Here is a 15,931-nt window from a genome sequence, read left to right on the forward strand (position 1 = left end):
GGAGCTGAGCCGAAAGGCAAAGCTCTCGATTTACCGGTCAGTCTTCGTTCCTACTCTCACCTATGGTCATGAGCTCTGGGTAGTGACCAAAAGGACAAGATCGCGGATACAAGCGCTCGAAATGAGTTTCCTCCGCAGGGTGGCTGGGCGCTCCCTTAAAGATAGGGTGAGGAGCTCAGTCACACGGGAGGAGCTCGGAGTAGAGCCGCTGCTCCTCCACGTCAAGAGGAGCCAGTTGAGGTGGCTCGGGCATCTGTTCCGGATGCCTCCTGGGCGCCTCCCTTGGGAGGTGTTCCGGGCATGTCCCACCGGGAGGAGGCCCCGGGGAAGACCCAGGACACGCTGGGGGACTCTCTTGGCTGGCCTGAGAACGCCTCGGGATTCCCCCAGAGGAGCTGGAGGACGTGTCTGGGGTGAGGGAAGTCTGGGAGTCCCTGCTTAGGCTGCTGCCCCTGCGACCCGGCCCCGGATAAGCAGACGAAAATGGATGTATGGATGGAAATTGCATTAAGTAAAGAATCTATTTCTTATATTGACCAATATCTTAACATGTGTCACTGCCACTAGAGGGCATCCAATTCTTAAACTCCATCATAACTGACATAGCATGATGTCTGTATTTATGCATTTGAAAAATATGAAATAAGAATGTTATTTGTCTAAAAGTGAATTAAAAGAATAAAACATAATCTGTCCCCTTTTTAAATCAAACATTCTGGTCAAACAAAAACATGCTGAATCTAAATAAGCCTGATCACTTCCTCCATACGCAAAGCTGTACAGTCCATTATTTACATGTACAATCACTCAGGGGCCAGGCTGAAGAGAGGGCTGATGGGAAATGTAGGCAGCAGAAGACGGTCTCGGTCTGGTGGAGGGGGAGGAGTTTGGGGACGAAGAGGCCAGGTTTGTAGTTGATGATGAAGAAGAAACTGAAGCTCCGTCTGGTGCCTGATACCTGGGAAACAAAACAAAAACCTTCAGTAAACTAGAACATGTAATGCATTTTCATTGTAATTTTTTCTTATTTCTTATTTCAAAACGGACAACTAATGATCCAAGCTCCATTGAAAAAGAGCTAAACTAAAAGCATGTCACTATATCTGGACTAAAACTGTCTGCTTCTTTCATTTTTTACCAAACATTCAGTGGTAAATGGTCACATTTTTATACAGCACTTTTTCATCTTCAAGGCTCAAGGAAGGAACCACTTACCCATTCACACACACACACTCACACATGTGTGTGTGTGTGTGACCCTCGTGAGGTGGGTCAAATGTCATGCCCAAGGACACAACAAGTAGGAATTTGAACTGCAAACCTTCAGATCAGTTTATCTACTTCTACTATGAAAGAGTCCTTTAAGTGTCCTTATCAAACCTGGTCAAACCCCAGAATCAAACCTTTTTCAAAGATGTAGGTCTCAGTCAAAAGTGATCTGTGTGTGACTCTGAATTGAGTTCTGCTTGGGATGGGATAAGATTTTGTGCCACAAAATTGTCACGAGATTGTGCACACATGCTGAAAATGATCTTGTGAGATTTTTTTCCATGTTTTTACGTTTCGATTGGATAAAGTGGAGTTAAGTACTAATAAGTTTTTGAGAAGGTGTCCTCCCAAAAAGCACTGCTACAATGGCAGCAGAAATATTAGTAAAGTAAATAAAAAATGGCGAGGCAAAAATTTTGAATTGGATTGCACAATTTATTTATTATAAATAATGTCAAAATCTCATCTTGTCTCGCTCTCATAGCTTCAATCTCGTGTCTCAGTTTAACCAAAGAGCGAGAGTCTCTCTCTGCTCTGTGATACATTAATGGGATTAAGCCAAATCCATGGATCTTAAACGGTACACAGTGTAACTTTCTGGTTGGAGGTCTGTCACCTGCCCGTTTCTATGGAAATCTGGAAATCAGCTCTACTTTACATTTATTTAATTACAGGTGGTTTTAAAGCTCTGAAATCCCTAGAAAAACAGATATTGTGACTGTGAGTCAGGTCGCCTCTTCACAGATCTGACCTGTAACTTGGTCTGGTTTGGTCTGCATGAAAATAGAAAGGTTTAATGCCATACTGTGGAACATTCTAGACAGAGCAACAACATCTCCCTGGAGAAAAGTTACACAATGCACCTTTAAGCACATGTCTGTCTATTGCCCAGAAAAAAGTGATACAATTTATTATAAGAATTTGAATCAAAATAATAAATTCACTGGAAATTTACAATAGAATAAATGTTTTAAAATGTTTCTCCTCACCAGGACTGAGACTTCCTGACGCGTGTGGAGGAGGTGGAGGTGAGGGAGGAGGTGCGAGGGCGGAGGGGCACGTGGGCAAGCAGGTCCGGGAGGAGCCGAGGAGAAAACGCTCGCTCCAGCTGCTCTCCGTTCAGGGTGAGGGTGAACATGGTGGGGGCGCCCATGTCCAGGTCCAGTAACATGATGTTCTCAGCCTGAAACCAAAAAATACAGGGGCACAAATAAATAAAACTGAGTCATATCTTTTATAAAAAGAATAGATAGTAGGGATGACAAGAGCACTAAAAATCAGACACTAAACTAATATCGAAACTAGAGATTAGAGACTAAAAAAGACAATGACAGCACAGAAATGAGTCTTTCCTGAATGTTTTTAGAATGATGTTGAGCTGGATCAGAACAAGTAGAAGACACATACACTAGTATAATTAATTAAACTCCACACTCAGTGGTGGTAAGCTACTATTGTAGTCACAGCTGCCATGGGGCAGACTGAGGCTGATAATCTGCGTCATCGGCCTCTTCAACCACCACCATCACTCACACACACTCCACTTTCTTACTAGGTAATGTAGGTGAAGTGTTTTGCTTAAGGACACAATGGCAGTTTTTGTGACTGGCGCCTCCTCCTGATTTTCCCAATGTCTCCATCCAAGTCCTGAGCAGACCAGAGCTCTGAGCTGAGATCTGACGAGATCAGGCTTTGACAAGCTGGTCTGACCACAATGACACTGACATTCTTGTCTAAATAAAGAGTATTTTTTTATTTACTGTGGTATTGGAATCGTTATTATCGAGTCTATGTGCTATGATGTGCCCTCTACAGAAATGTTACACACTGCTGCTTTAAGAGCGAAAAAGACATAAAAGAAAGATAATAACAATATTTGGGGGGAGGGGGAATGTTTATTTCTTTTTTTAATTCATTTGACTTGTTGTGTCTCTGTGAGTCGGTGTGATCCTCGTTTGGTTCGTGGGAGAAAAAGAGTCGCAGGTTTCATCTGAACAGTTTTTGAAATGGAAACACTTCAACTTCCATTTGGTGTTTTGACTCTTACAATGAGCTCTGGATGGAAGTGAAACGTCTCAACTTCAAAAGTGTCCAGTGACCTTTGACCCCTCTCTACCACACGAGTGACTCTTAAAGGACACAGGGGGCGCTGTCTAACAGACCCTCTTCTTGGGCTTGTCCCACTGTGGAAAGAGCCGAGCCAGAACAGTTCTGGGCCGGTTTCTGAAGGCGCTGAGATGAAAGTTCAGATGTTTCATGCCGTCCTTCTGGAAGTCTGTGGGATCCAGTCCCAAAGCCATGACCAGGAGCTTGGAGGCAGAGCCGTATTCATGGATCAGGTCTCTGGCTGCGGCTTTGCCCAGCTTCTTGATGTTCTTGGGTTTGATGTGAACTTTGAACTGGTCCAGAGCCTTCTCCAGAGTCTGCACTAAAGCATCGTGGTGGGTTTTCATTTTAGACGGCAGTTTTTTGAGCAGTTTTTTGACCAGAGCATGGATCACCAGGCATTCCACTGAGCCCAGGGTCTGTGAGGCCTGAGGAGCTGCAGGGGGCTCTGGAGCTGAGGCTGGGTCTTCTGTCTCCAGCTTCTCACACTCTTTTTCTGTAGGTCTCTGCAGTGTGGAGCTGCACCTCCTCTGAGTTTGGCTCCTCTGCAGTTCGGAGGTGATTCTGGACCTTCATTAGTGTCTCTGTGTCCTCTGGGGTTTGGTCTGCATTAGTTTGAGGCTCATTTGGACTGAGGTCTCCCTCTGAGCTCAGGTCCAGCTGCTTTGGAGTCTGGTCATTTTCAGGAGATTCATCGACAGTTGAACTATCAAATTGAGGAGCTCTTCATCCTCAGGACTTTGCTGTTTCAGTCCAGTTTCTCCTGACGTTAGACTCTCTACATCGTTTGGAGTTTCTAATGCCTCTGACTCCTCTGGGTTCTGGTCCTCCTCTGGACTCTTGGAGTCGTCCAGAGACTGAGTCTCATTTAGAACCTCAAGGATTTGAACCTCTAATGGACTGGGAGTTTCTAGTGTCTCTGACTCCTCTTCATCCTAGGTCTCTGGGTCTGTCATCTGCGTCTCTGAGCTTTCTGCCCTCACTGGAGCTGTTTGGAGTGCCTGACCCTCTGAATGCTCCTCTGAAGGAGATTCCTCAGGTTTCTCCAGGGGCAGGTCCTTCTCTGGGACTTTAAAGCCCATCAAGAGGAGCAGTGAGGTGGACAAGTTCCTCTTGGCCTCCTTCTTTGTGCGTCCGGAGCCAGAGGCGGTGAACTGGTTCAGGGTCACCTCCACAGTAAACACCCAACTTCCGTTCACCAGCTCCCCACTCACCACACGGTGCTCAGGAACCTTCTCTCGACAGATCATCTGCAGCTCAGACAAGCGTGTGGTAGGGTCCTTCTCCAGACAGAAGTCTGGAGTGATGTGATCAGATGGAGCTCTGGTCTACTTCTCCAGAGCATTCTCTGATTCAGGAGCAGGTTCTGCAGTGGTCCAAGGAGGAGGTTCTGTCATGTTCTGAGGAGGAGGGAGGTTCTGTTGTGTTCTGAGAAGGAGGTTCTGTTGTGTTCTGAGAAGGAGGTTCTGTTGTGTTCTGAGGAGGAGGTTCTGTTGTGTTCTGAGAAGGAGGTTCTGTTGTGTTCTGAGAAGGAGGTTCTGTTGTGTTCTGAGAAGGAGGTTCTGTTGTGTTCTGAGAAGGAGGTTCTGTTGTGGTCTGAGGAGGAGGTTCTGTTGTGGTATGAGGAGCAGATGGGACTAGCTCCTCCTCTGGGAGTGTGTATCCCATCATCTGGAGCAGAGCTGCAGCCGCTCTCCTTCCGGCCTCCTTCTTGGAGCCCCCTGTGCCCACCGCAGTGTGCTGGTCCACGGACACCTCTATGGAGAAGGTCCAGTGGGCGCCGGTCACCGTGCCCTCCAGCAGGCGGTACTGGGCAGGTGGGCTTTTGCGGACCATGAGCAGCTCGTACAGGTGAGTGCAGGGGTCTTTGTTCAGACCAAAGTCTGGAAGGCAGTGGGGCGGGAGGTGGGCGTAGCTGTTGGTGTAGGTGTAGTCATATGCGTAGCTGTGGTTCCTCTGATACATCTCCACGAGGTTTGTCACCATGACACATGTCCGGTTGGGACCTCGCACTTCTGTGATGAAGGGCCCGACCGAAGTTCGGACGGTGAAGATGGGTCGGGGGTGAGCTGCCGTGGTGGATTCTCTGAAGTTCACGGGCAAACCCAGGCCCTGTGCCAGGCTTGTACAGATGTTTGAAGGAAGGCATGGAGCCATTGGCCCACATGTTGGAGGTATGTGCAGATATGGCAGTAGAGAGAGTAAAGTGTTTGCTGAAGTGCTGTCTTGTTCTGAGATGTGTCTTCCACAAAGGTTTGGTTTGAAGTGAAGAGCTTCACTGGGTTCCCTCTTATATAGGAGGCACCGTGATGTTTTAATTAAAATAAAACACCAAAACAATTCTGTCATGTTCTGTGGGGTGAGTGTCCCATGTGTCCTCGTCCTTGGAGACGAGATCTTTAGTTTTCAGTTTTAGATTTCAGTCGAGGGGATTAATGTTAAACACAAACACTTGGCACTTATTATTATTAGTAGTAGTATTCATTGTAGTAGGAGCAATAGTATTCATAGTAGGAGTAGTAGTAGTAGTAGTATAGTAGTAGTAGTAGTATTCATAGTAGTAGTAGTAGTATTCATAGTAGTAGTAGTATTCATAGTAGTAGTAGTAATATTCATAGTAGTAGTAATAGTATTCATAGTAGTAGTGGTATTCATAGTAGTAGTAGTAATATTCATAGTAGTAGTAGTAGTATTCATAGGAGTAGTAGTAGTATTCATAGTAGTAGTAGTAGTATTCATAGTAGTAGTAGAAGTATTCATAGTAGTAGTAGTATTCATAGGAGTAGTAGTAGTATTCATAGTAGTAGTAGTAGTATTCATAGTAGTAGTAGAAGTATTCATAGTAGTAGTAGAAGTATTCATAGTAGTAGATCTGACCTGGTATCTGGATGGAGTCCCGGTTGCCGTGGCGACAGCCATCTGGGCGTACTGACTGATGGGACGTTTATATCCCACTGCACTGAGAGGCCTGCGCTTCCCACGCACTGGAACACTGACACACAGAGAGAGGAGGAGAGAAAAGAGGGAGAAGGAGGAGAGAGAGTTTTTGATTTTTAACAGACCATTAAAAACATTGACACAAAATAGATGAAAGCTCATGGAGCCAGTTGCACCTGCACACCTCTCTAAAAAGTTTTTCACGGAAGCTGAGAAAGCTCTGAAAGCTCTGAAAGAAAGCTTCTGTTGGACAGTACTTGAGGCTTGTTCTCAGTTGAGCAGAACTTTGTTGTGCAGTTCAGCAGCGCTGTGTGACGTCTTCACTCTGATTGGTTATTTATGTGGGCGTGGTTTATCTACTTCCTCGAAGGTGCGGAGCAAGAAAAAAGATGCCAGTGGCAAGAAATTCATGGAAGGAGATCTTTGACATTTTAGACAAAAATCAGTGTAGAAAAGTTTGGATTCATCTCCACGACAACTTTGTGAAAACCAAAAGACGGGACACCAAGAAAAAGAGGTCAGGCTGAAGGATGAAAAGAAATCCCCTCGATATAGAGCTAGAGCGAGGGGGTGGGGCAGAGCGAGGGGGCGGGGCAAAGTGAGGGGGCGGGGCAGAGCGAGGGGGCGGGGCACCTCAAGAACAAGTACAAAGTTCTTCTGTTCTTGTGAAGTATGAATAGGCCTTTAAGGACCAACTGGCTGCGATAGAAGCAGCTCAGGTCCAACAGGCCGAGGATGTTCAGAAACATGTTGGTCAGTGCTGTTTTCAGGTGGTTTCAGTGACACGTTGAAGCCCTCACCTCTCTGATGGCAGCACAGGTTTGAGTCTCCACTGGTCCTCTTCACTGTCAAACTGCAGCCGGTGCATGATCTTGTTCTTCTCTTCAGGAGGAATGAAGTTCTCGATCAGGAGGTACCTGCAAAAGGAACACAGATACATGAGGAATCACAACAACAACCAAACGGTGTTTAAAAAGTGACCATGTCACTTTTCAGACGCTGTCCACCACCTGCATGTTGCCAAAGTAATGATATAGATTTGTTTGGAATGTTCCGCAATATTAAACACATTAAACTAATCCACCTCAATGGAGATAAACAGGTGACACTACCAAGCCCAGTTACAGGACAGATCTATGGAGAGGCCACCCTTACAGCAAGAAGGCATGTTTTTTTTAATAAGATAACCGCTGTAAATGAAAAAAGATCTGTAGGATGTTACACTGATTCAACATTAAACCTGATGCTTTGAGACATTTGTTAGAATTCTCTTTTTAAATTTTATTTATTATGAAAACATGGAATGACTGACTTGTACTTGAGTTCTCTGGTGAGCTCCAGCTGCGTCTGCTCCAGCTCCTGTCGGTTTGTCACATGTTCATCCACAATGTCCTTCATCTCCACCTTCACGGCCTGCACCCGCGCGAACAGCTGCAAACACAAGAGCAGTGGGCTTCATCTCGTGCTCATCTAGAGCATGTCACCATCTTCTGCCTCCTGACACGAGCAGAGGCTCCTGGTTCCAGATCAGGATTTTGATCAGAATTAACTTGAGGACTGATTAGGTTTAATTTAAGTATGTGCTTGTCCATCATAACCCCCGCTGTACACTTTTGTTTGGTGCAGTTTGGGTTTGGTGCAGTGACTCATGCAGTCATGCATTTTCAAAAAAAGACCAAAGGCCAGACATGAGGAAAATATCCAATCTAAAACAGAGGCTGCATGGGCCTTTGTGCTTCATTCATTTGGTCATGTAGGTGATCTGTGGAGAACAACATACAGCCTAAAGAAATAACCAGTCAATTCATTGCACCAGCTCAGAACACTTTACACTTATTCCTATCTTATAACACTTAATTCCTTAGCTCTCGTAAAGTGGTCAGTTTAAAATGCGGCATCTCATCCACATTATCCATAGAAACTGTCCTCCATAAATAATGACTTCAGTCCACAAAATGGCTGGGCTGTGAACCTATTTTGAGGCGTTGTTTAAAAGTAAAAAGGTGAGTCTGGTTCCTCACATGTGTTTGTTTACATCCACACAGCGCACCAAGGTGAAGCTGCAGATTTGCCACAGCGACTCTATTTCCTGTGGACTTTATCTCCAAACTTTTATGCTTTAAAAATCCTGTATCTGAAGTTTTGCTCCACATTTCACAAATAATAATAACACAGTTTTGTCTTGTGTCCAAACTAGAAGACTTGACTAGAGCAGAGTCTGATCTTTGAACACTTCAGAGTCTCAGATCGACTGGTTTAACTGGAGACCGGAAACAGCTGATGTGATCGTGCTCACAACTTTATATCCTGTGTCCCACAGACAGACCCCACTGCTCTACACCTGCCTCCCTGTCCATCGATCTGTTGCATTCAGCACCATGGACAGAGAGAGACGTAAAATATGACATGTTGGTATATTGATACCAAAAAGTGTGGTAAAAGCAGCATGTCTAAACAGAGGCATGTTATAATGAAGAGATGTCGTAACAGACTGTGGAGCCCCTGCTGGGGAGTCCACGCCGTAGATGAGCGTCAACAAGAAGTTTTATTGCAGCATTTCACACTACGACCACTTTCTCGTGCTTTTGGAGACCGTGACTCTTTACAGTGAGTAAATACATTTGTGAAGTACCACGAGTGTGCAGGAATATTTTATTTTGAAAATACACAGATCTGTCTGTTCTGTGTCTCTGATTTCCTGTTATGCTCGTGTGATTTTGTGAAATTTTTGTGATTTCCACCTGCACCCACACCCTCACCCACACTGCACCCACACCTGCACCCACACCTGCACCCACACCCTCACCCACACTGCACCCACACCTGCACCCACACCCTCACCCACACTGCACCCACACCCTAACCCACACTGCACCCACACCTGCACCCACACCCTCACCCACACTGCACCCACACCCTAACCCACACACCCACACCCACACCCTGCACCCACACCCACACTGCACCCACACCTGCACACCACACCCTCACCCTAACCCACACTGCACCCACACCCTCACCCTCACTGCACCCACACCCTCACCCTCACTGCACCACACACCTGCACCCACACCCTCACCCACACCCACACCCTCACCCCACACCCTAACCCACACTGCACCCACACCCTCACTGCACCCACACCTGCACCCACACCCTCACCACACCTCACACCCTCACCCACACCCTCACCCACGCACACACTGCACCCACACCCACCCACACTGCACCACACCCTCACACCCACACCCTACACACCACCCACACCCTCACCCTAACCCACACCCACCTCACCCACACCCTCACCCACACCTACCCACACATACACACTCGCTGCACCCACATGAGTACAGTGCACCGAGGTCAGTGTGCAGGGTGCTACTGACTTTAATGACTGTCTTGTGTCTTGTGGGACCCGTGCGTGTCCCTGAGTGCCGCACCTGCAGTCCATGTACTAGACCGAGTGTAAAAGTCGCTCTGTGTTTTGTGTGTCGTCTCTGTCCTGCAGCGCCTCTTACCCTGCGTAGTTTCCGTGTCTTGAGCTCCACCTCCTGCTGCAGAGTGGAGAACGTATCCTTCATCTCCAGAGTCTCCTCGTCCTGGAGAATCATCTGCTGCTGGATCACTCTCTCTCTGCGGATCTGAACGCACAAACGCACGCACACACACGCACGCACACACGCACACGCACGCACACACGCACACACACACACACACACACACACACACGCACGCACACACTCACACACACACACACACACACGCACACACACACACACACACACACGCACACACACACACACACGCACACACACACACACGAGATATGGAGAACAGTTTACTTTAAAAGGCATTTTAGTCAGAACTGAATAGTTTGGACACCAATATTATTTCCAGATAATAAAAAAGATTAAAAACAAAAAAGCTTTAAAACATAGAATATCTACAGGAAATATCTATAATTTAACAGTATAATTTTCCCCTGCACTTTATTTGACTGTTTTCTTTTTAAGTGTATTTGTGTTTTTTCCTCTTGTGTAGTTGGTTTTTGTATGTCGCCCTGTGTTTCGTATGTGTTGTCTTCTGCCTTGGTCTCTGTGTATTTGATTATGTTAAATAAATAAATAAATGAATAAATAAATAAATAAAAATTATGTCTGGCAGTTGTTTCCCATGATTCTTAGTAACAATATACATGTCTGTAGCTCCTGTGTTAGTTCAAACCTGAGAAATGATATGAAAAATGTACAGAATCAAACAATGCATGATAATAACTTCAAATCAGATACGAGCCCTTTAACACAGTGTTTTACGAGCCTCATAAAGAGCTTTACATCGTTTAATTATTCATTCTCAGTCAGACAACCAAACCACAGACCTTTGATTAGTGGGTAAGTGTCTGCACCAATGAAGCTGCTTTGTTCATTTCTGTAAAGATTCATTTCTCAAATCAAACACAAGCGTTCGGTCCTGCATCTGCTGCCCTCATTACTGACCATCTAATCCCAGCGACGCAGGATTAAACATGCAAACAATTCCAAAAGTCCATTTATTTTAGCACAACTTCTTTAGAAACATAATTTAAAAAAAAACAAAAAAACAATAGAAGATGATTTAAACGATTCAAACATTTAAAGAAACTGTATGTATGTAAGATTCTGATTTTAAATTGTTTCTATTCTAGTCCTGCTTTTTGGAACAGAGATGTAACTCACCAACATGTGACCCTTTTTTGTTCAATCTAAATGTAAACACTTGGAAAAAAAACTCACGAGATAATTTTTCTCTTGTGTGCGCGATCTTGTGGCAGTTTTGTCTCACAAGATCTTGTAGTACGAGATCTTGTACCATTTTTGTAATTGTATTGGTGATTTATTCTGAATCACACAAAAAAGCACTGGACATGACGGCAAAGTTGTTTCCAAGATCATTCTCCAATCAGAAAGCAGAATGAGCCTCACATAACTCCAGCCAACCAAAAACCAAAAGATAGCCCTGGACTTTTCCCCCACAAACAGGCCCAACATAATTCATAATAAACCATTTCAATAAATCACTAATGAAATAATTGAAGAAAACACACAAAGATGAACTACTTGTGATGTTTTATTAATAAAAACACCTAAATCACTTCATTTTAAAGTGGCTTCTCTTTTTTGTCTAACCTTTTCCTTTCTCCTCACGTTTTCTGTCCAACGTCTTTGACACGAGCTCAAACAAACGAGTGACCCACTCGTCTTTGTCGTCTTTTAGGCCTATGCAATTTAAGCTTCACAAATGGGCAAATTATCGTTCTAACGCCCTCTGCTGTTAGTACAGCTGACGGCCAGTAGACCAGATGCCCGTTCTGGACTTTTCCAGAATGTACAGATTGTCAGTCCACCCCTACATGACTCTCTTATTTGTGTTGCCAGTTTCAAATCGGAAATCCAATGTTTAAAGTTAAAATGTGTCTCTGATCTGAACAGTCTCTCTCTAAACCCCAGCACCTGCACCAGTCCTGAGTCAGTGCTAGTGCAGCCTCTGCAGCTCAGGGAGGGATGTCTGGAGTTCTGAGTTTCACATGAGACCTGAACATAAACTGAGAATGAGACTAATGCAGATGTGTCTCTGCAGGTTAAAACTCTGAGGACACAGGTCAGAGGTGAATGTGGAACAGGAAGAGCACATGCTACACACACTTCCTTTAACTTCAGCTGTTGTAAATATCTCACTGAAACTTTTTACATTAACAAATGAATAAAAAACTTTGCATATAATCCCCCGAATATACATAAATAAATAAAAATAATAATTAAATGTACTTAATGTCTACTGAACATAAATACTACTGTTTAAATCAGGAGTGGGCAATTCTTTTTTGCATGGGGCCAGATGAGAAACAGAAAATAATGTGGAGGTCAAAATGCTTCACTCAGTTCTGTATAATAATCATAATATTTCTTCATAAAAAGCTGCAAATCTCATTGTTTAGACGAGCTGCTCAAACTGGGAAGAGTTTCTGTTCTGATTAAACAATGAAAAAGTGAGACTGCCAAAAAAAAAAGTCATTTAAAAAAACAGCTCTAAAATAAAATCAGTGCAGCTTTAGTTCATGTATGAGGTCAAATGATAAAATGTGTTAATGTTGTAATTCTAAATGAGCTTAAACAGGCCGGTTACAGTCAAACAAATGGCTGAATGTGGAGCTGGTCAATGCCCAGGTCTGCAGCTCTGCTTTAAAGTCATATTGATTTGGTTTTTGTTTTTTGTTTTTTTTTACAATTTACTTTATTTTATTATTACTTTTTCTTTCTTTGTTTTCTTTGATCCATTTCCTGTACCTGTTCTGCGATCTGCTGCCTCCTCTGCTCCAGGACCCTCTGCTGCTCGTTGGTGTGGTCGATGATGGTTTTTCCTCCAATCAGCAGCTTGCTCTCCATCGCCTTCATACACACACACACGCACGCACGCACGCACGCACGCACACACACACACACACACACACACACACACACACACACACACACACACACACACACACACACACACACACACACACACACACAGAGTTAATAATTTATGGTAATTTCCTTTGTCCTGTCACTGTCTGGGTTGTCAGTGTCAGATGGTCAGATCATAAAACTGAACTCGATAATAAAAAGAATATCTAAGCAACTTAGAAGCATCTTTGTGTCTTTCAGTGACAGTTTATTGACAGCATCATAGTTGGCCACAATTAAGAGAAACAATTGTGATTTTTAGGACCTCTCTAGGGTCTCTATAAAATGTGTGAGCTTGTCTTTGTCAAATGATTATAGTGCAAAACGGACATTGTCTAAATAATGATGGAAGTGTGTCATTCAGACAAACGCCCGTTAAACAAAAACAAAGTGTAGGCGAAGTTCATGTGAATTCATTAGTGTTATGAAAGAACCTGGAGTTTTCTGATCTCTGTTCTAGTGTCGTTTCTTCATCAGCTCCTCAAAAACACACCTGGACTTGTGTTTTGTTTCATTCACACATGTCTTAACACACAAACCTACACATTTAGGCTGAGTTTTTCTCTCTAACACTGATACTCTTACTCAAACGTGTGAATAAAAAAACAACAAAAAAACAACACAACTCCAGGTGTGTTTTTGAGGACGGAACAACATTAAGATGGCTTAAAGCTCCATTTTGATTTATTTTGAGAGTCTATTTTGATTGATTTTAATGTAGGATCTTTAATAAGTTCTTTTTTTTTTTTTGCCAAAGAATTCCCAAACTACCTTATACTTCTCTATGATCTTCTCCAGTGCGTCCTGGTCCCACTGCATGTCCTCCACGCTTTTCCGGTTCTCGTTGAGATGTTTGAGCTTCTCGTTCCCGCCGTGCACCGCGGCTTTCCCGTCTCCCCTGCTCCTCTCCTCCGTCTCCTCCGCCAGCGCCTTCCACACCTCCTCATCCACCCCGGCCAGACACTTACTCAGCCGTTTACTGTACCTCCTCAGCCTGCGCTCTTTGGCCAGCATCCCCCTCTCCTCCAGCTGCGCCTTTAACCGCGCGATCTCCGCCTGGAACTCGCGCAGTAACGCGTCTTTCGGGTCTTCGTTAATCCTCGGTTTATTCTTGATGTTTTTGGCACGGCTTGCGTAACGTAAAGTCGCCAAAGTTTCAGCGTGATTACGGTGAGAAGGCCCCACAGTTGCGATCATGACAGTTTTTGCGTTACCTCCCAGTGAATCTTGGAGAAGTCGGGTTAGTTTCGAATCTCTGTAGGGTACGTGCGTGCTTTTACCGTCCACTAACGCAGAGATGACGTTGCCCAAAGCAGATAAGGATAAGTTAATTTTGGCTGCCTCTTTTAACCGTTTTCCTTTCGCTCCTGTTTTGCTTTGGCGCTCGCTTCCAGCCAAATCCACCATGTTGAGCTTGCCAACTCGGATGTGGTCTTCTCCATCTGGTCCCAGTTCGCTGCATTCAACCGTGATGACAAAAATGGCATGAGATCTGGAGCTTCTTTCGTTCATATTTGTAAAGCCTACAGATCTGGACTGGTTCCCTAATTTCATGACATGTTCAATTTCTTGCGCGTTTTTAGTCACAACTGATGACAAATCTTTCACGTAGACGCCAAAATCCGGGTTTTCCTTCAGCTCCAGTTTTTTATTATTGTCTTTACATAACAAGTCTCGTACCTCCTCTTGGTAGATCTCCAAATAGGACGATCTCACCAGGTATTTCTGATTTTGCGTCCTGGAAATTTGCGTAAAAATGTGTTGGAACGAATTGGGGATGACTCCTCTCTTCTCCGTGTCGCTGGATACACCTTGCATCGTGTGGGTTTTACCTGTGCCAGTTTGCCCGTATGCAAAAATAGTGCCGTTAAATCCGTGAAGAACAGACTCAACCAGAGGTCTCACGGCGTCGTCGTACACGTCTCTCTGGGTACAAGTCCACCCGTACACGGCGTCAAACGTGAACACCTTAAGCGGCTCATCTGGAGGCGCTTTCGGGTTCCTAATTGTAATTTGCCCCAGTTTATCATCTATGTCCAAGATGTTTTCGCACGAAGCTAGCTCCTCTTTCTTGCTAAAAGGACGACACCTGACCACCACGCGCACCGCCTCGCTGTTCTTACCTTTAGACATGTTTGCACTCTTAGATTTGACTGTTTTTGTCCATTGTATTACGCAAAACAAGCAGGGCGCTGTCCACAGAACGTCTCCAAACAGGTGCAGCAATCATGGCGCACGAAGAGTTACCCAAAACGCACGTCGTGTCACTACATCCAACACGTTTTAAGCAGTTTTTCTTCCATTTTGAGCATGTTTGGCGTGAAATTGTGACACCGGGAGATGCTCAGGAGGATGCTGAGGAGAGGAGCGCAGCCCACGCACGCGCCGCTGTGCACACCGAGCGGAACACGCCCTGATGCAGACAATGGACGCCGCGCATGTGACCCCCAGACAGCGAATGGGGTGCGAGCTCGCGCTTCCCACGGCTCCACGCGCCCGTCCCGTTGTTATGATCGATGACGTCAGCAGGAGTGTATGATTTCACGGTGTATCGATCAGGGTGACGTCAGGCATGAGCTCAGACGCACTAACAGAAAAGTCACAGGTAAAAAAAAAAAAAAAAGTCCAATTTATTCAGATGGCCTATTTCTTTTTTGATTAATAGACCTAAATAAATAGAGCTTACAATTAATTACACTTAAATACACCAATCTGAATATGAAAAAACATATCAGCCAAATATATGTTTAAATTATTATTTTTGAAGAAGTGCTATGTAATATTTTTGTGGTACGGTCTATATGGATGTTGCTTTGTCTGGAATATTCCACAGCATCTCCATGGAAACAAGTAGGTGATGCCTCCAGGGAACATTACAAGTCAGATCTGTGGAAAGGCAGCCCCGCTCACTGTAACTACACGTTATTCCAAGGTATTTTTGAGCAATAACGGCATTTGTAATGTAATAAATACACGGTACTGGACATACGTTTAATGCCGTACTGTGAAACATTCTTGGCATGGCAATAACATCTCCATGGAGACAAGCAGGTTGCAGATCCATCACAGTGTTACGTAATGTACCACCTTTAAAATGATGTTGGATTTTTAAAGATTGCATCATATGAACATAGGTC

General features: G+C 44.6%; 1 protein-coding gene across 1 annotated transcript; it reads right to left on the bottom strand.

The window, feature by feature from the left end:
• Nucleotides 1-272: 272 nt before the first annotated feature.
• On the bottom strand, nucleotides 273-14,927 carry kif3cb (kinesin family member 3Cb). The gene is made up of 8 exons (XM_020920544.2): nucleotides 13,566-14,927; nucleotides 12,636-12,737; nucleotides 9,831-9,953; nucleotides 7,625-7,743; nucleotides 7,113-7,229; nucleotides 6,253-6,367; nucleotides 2,259-2,452; nucleotides 273-958 (listed from the first exon to the last, which is right to left on the bottom strand). The coding sequence occupies exons 1-8, from the start codon at nucleotides 14,925-14,927 to the stop codon at nucleotides 808-810; spliced, it is 2,283 nt and encodes a 760-aa protein (XP_020776203.1). The 3' UTR covers nucleotides 273-807.
• Between the last annotated feature and the right edge of the window lie 1,004 nt (nucleotides 14,928-15,931).

The sequence above is a fragment of the Boleophthalmus pectinirostris genome, unplaced genomic scaffold (genome assembly GCF_026225935.1).
Source record: "Boleophthalmus pectinirostris isolate CB_2022bp ecotype Guang Dong unplaced genomic scaffold, ASM2622593v1 HiC_scaffold_10, whole genome shotgun sequence".
NCBI lineage: Eukaryota > Metazoa > Chordata > Actinopteri > Gobiiformes > Gobiidae > Boleophthalmus > Boleophthalmus pectinirostris.

What these genes read in the sequence shown, in the direction of transcription:
- kif3cb (XM_020920544.2), bottom strand. Translation starts at nt 14,927, where the DNA reads ATGTCTAAAGGTAAGAACAGCGAGGCGGTGCGCGTGGTGGTCAGGTGT. An exon ending in ACCAGAGAACTCAAGTACAA is followed by an intron (nt 7,230 to 7,624) that starts GTCAGTCATTCC and finishes TTCCTTTTGCAG; the next exon opens with GTACCTCCTGATCGAGAACT. An exon ending in CCTGTGCTGCCATCAGAGAG is followed by an intron (nt 6,368 to 7,112) that starts GTGAGGGCTTCA and finishes TCTGTGTGTCAG; the next exon opens with TGTTCCAGTGCGTGGGAAGC.